At 56.5% G+C, this 1240-nt stretch overlaps 1 protein-coding gene across 1 annotated transcript in view; it reads right to left on the bottom strand.

Annotated features, from left to right (window-relative positions):
• Positions 1-261, bottom strand: part of FAM92B (family with sequence similarity 92, member B) — a 14351-nt gene extending 14090 nt beyond the window's left edge. The window contains exon 1 of the mRNA XM_011928054.1: positions 92-261. Within this exon, the coding sequence (XP_011783444.1) occupies positions 92-111 (20 nt within the window). The 5' untranslated portion in view covers positions 112-261. The remainder of the gene's footprint in view (positions 1-91) is intronic.
• Positions 262-1240: the final 979 nt, after the last annotated feature.

Here is a 1240-nt window from a genome sequence, read left to right as displayed (position 1 = left end):
AGGTCCGGCCGCCCTCATCTTTCTGGGTGCACCGGGCCTCAAGACCCTCCTTCCACCACCCTCACAGCCAGGCTGGCGCCGGCCCACTCACCTGGAGAAGACGATGTTCATTGTGACCGGAGCTTTGGCTGTCCCAGTGCTGGGGAATAAGGACAGGGCCCCAGGGGTCCTGCAGGCCTGGGAGGAGCTGGGCAGGGCTGGGTGCAGCTGTGTGGCCTGGGCTCCAGGGACGCTGCCACCGGGTTGCCAGGCGACAGGGCCGCCCACGGCAGGCCCTAGGAGGAGCTGGTTGCCCGGGCAATGCCTCCCCGAGGCTGGCCTCCCTAGCCTGGCATTGGCTCAGGGGCTACTCAGAGAAGAGGGCATCCCACAGAGGCCCACACTCTCCCTTTGAAGATGGAGGCTCTTGTGGAACTGGGCTGGTGCTTGGGGCTCCCCAGAAGGTAGCAGGGAGAGATTTAGGGGGCTTAGGCCTGCGCACAGCGACGTGTGTGGGTCCTGCCCACTGGGCTCCTCCCTCCCTTCAGGGAGGCTGCGTGCCCCAAGCCCACCACTGGCCTTCCCGGGGTCTAGGCTCAGGTGGGGGTGCAGATGCACAGAGTGAACTTGAGGCTCCCCAGGGTGGGGCAAGGAACCAGCTCAAAGGAGTGTCTTTCATGTTTTTATCAGAATTGCATTGTTTTTTCCCTTATTATAAAAGCACTACAGGGCCGGGTGCTGTGGCTCACGCCTGTAATCTCAGCACTTTGGGAGGCTGAGGTGGGCGGATCACGAGGTCAGGAGATTGAGACCACAGTGAAACCCCATCTCGACTAAAAATACAAAAAATTAGCCAGGCGCGGTGGTGGGTGCCGTAGTCCCAGCTACTCGAGAGGCTGAGGCAGGAGAATGGCGTAAACCCGAGAGGTGAAGCTTTCAGTGAGCTGACGTCATGCCACTGCACTCCAGCCTGGGCGACACAGCGAGACTCTGTCTCAAAAAAAAAAAAGCACTATCTGCTCAGTTAGTAAAGTAAGACAATTAAGATACCACAGAAAGAAAATATAAACTCACATGTCAAATTGACTAGCTCAAGTCCAATACATTCTACTAATTGTATGATTACTGTATCTCAATGTATAGACACTTTACCTTCAGAAAAGAAACAAACATCAGGACAGTAAGGAACAAGGGTAGGGGGCGGGCAAAGGAAGCGGCCCAGGCCTTGCTCTGCTGTTCTGTTCCTTTGTATGTTTGGAGG

Source organism: Colobus angolensis, unplaced genomic scaffold (genome assembly GCF_000951035.1).
Source record: "Colobus angolensis palliatus isolate OR3802 unplaced genomic scaffold, Cang.pa_1.0 Scaffold76, whole genome shotgun sequence".
NCBI classification, from domain to species: domain Eukaryota; kingdom Metazoa; phylum Chordata; class Mammalia; order Primates; family Cercopithecidae; genus Colobus; species Colobus angolensis.
Note: the sequence above shows the minus strand (reverse complement) of the source record. Positions and strands in the feature narration are given on the sequence as shown.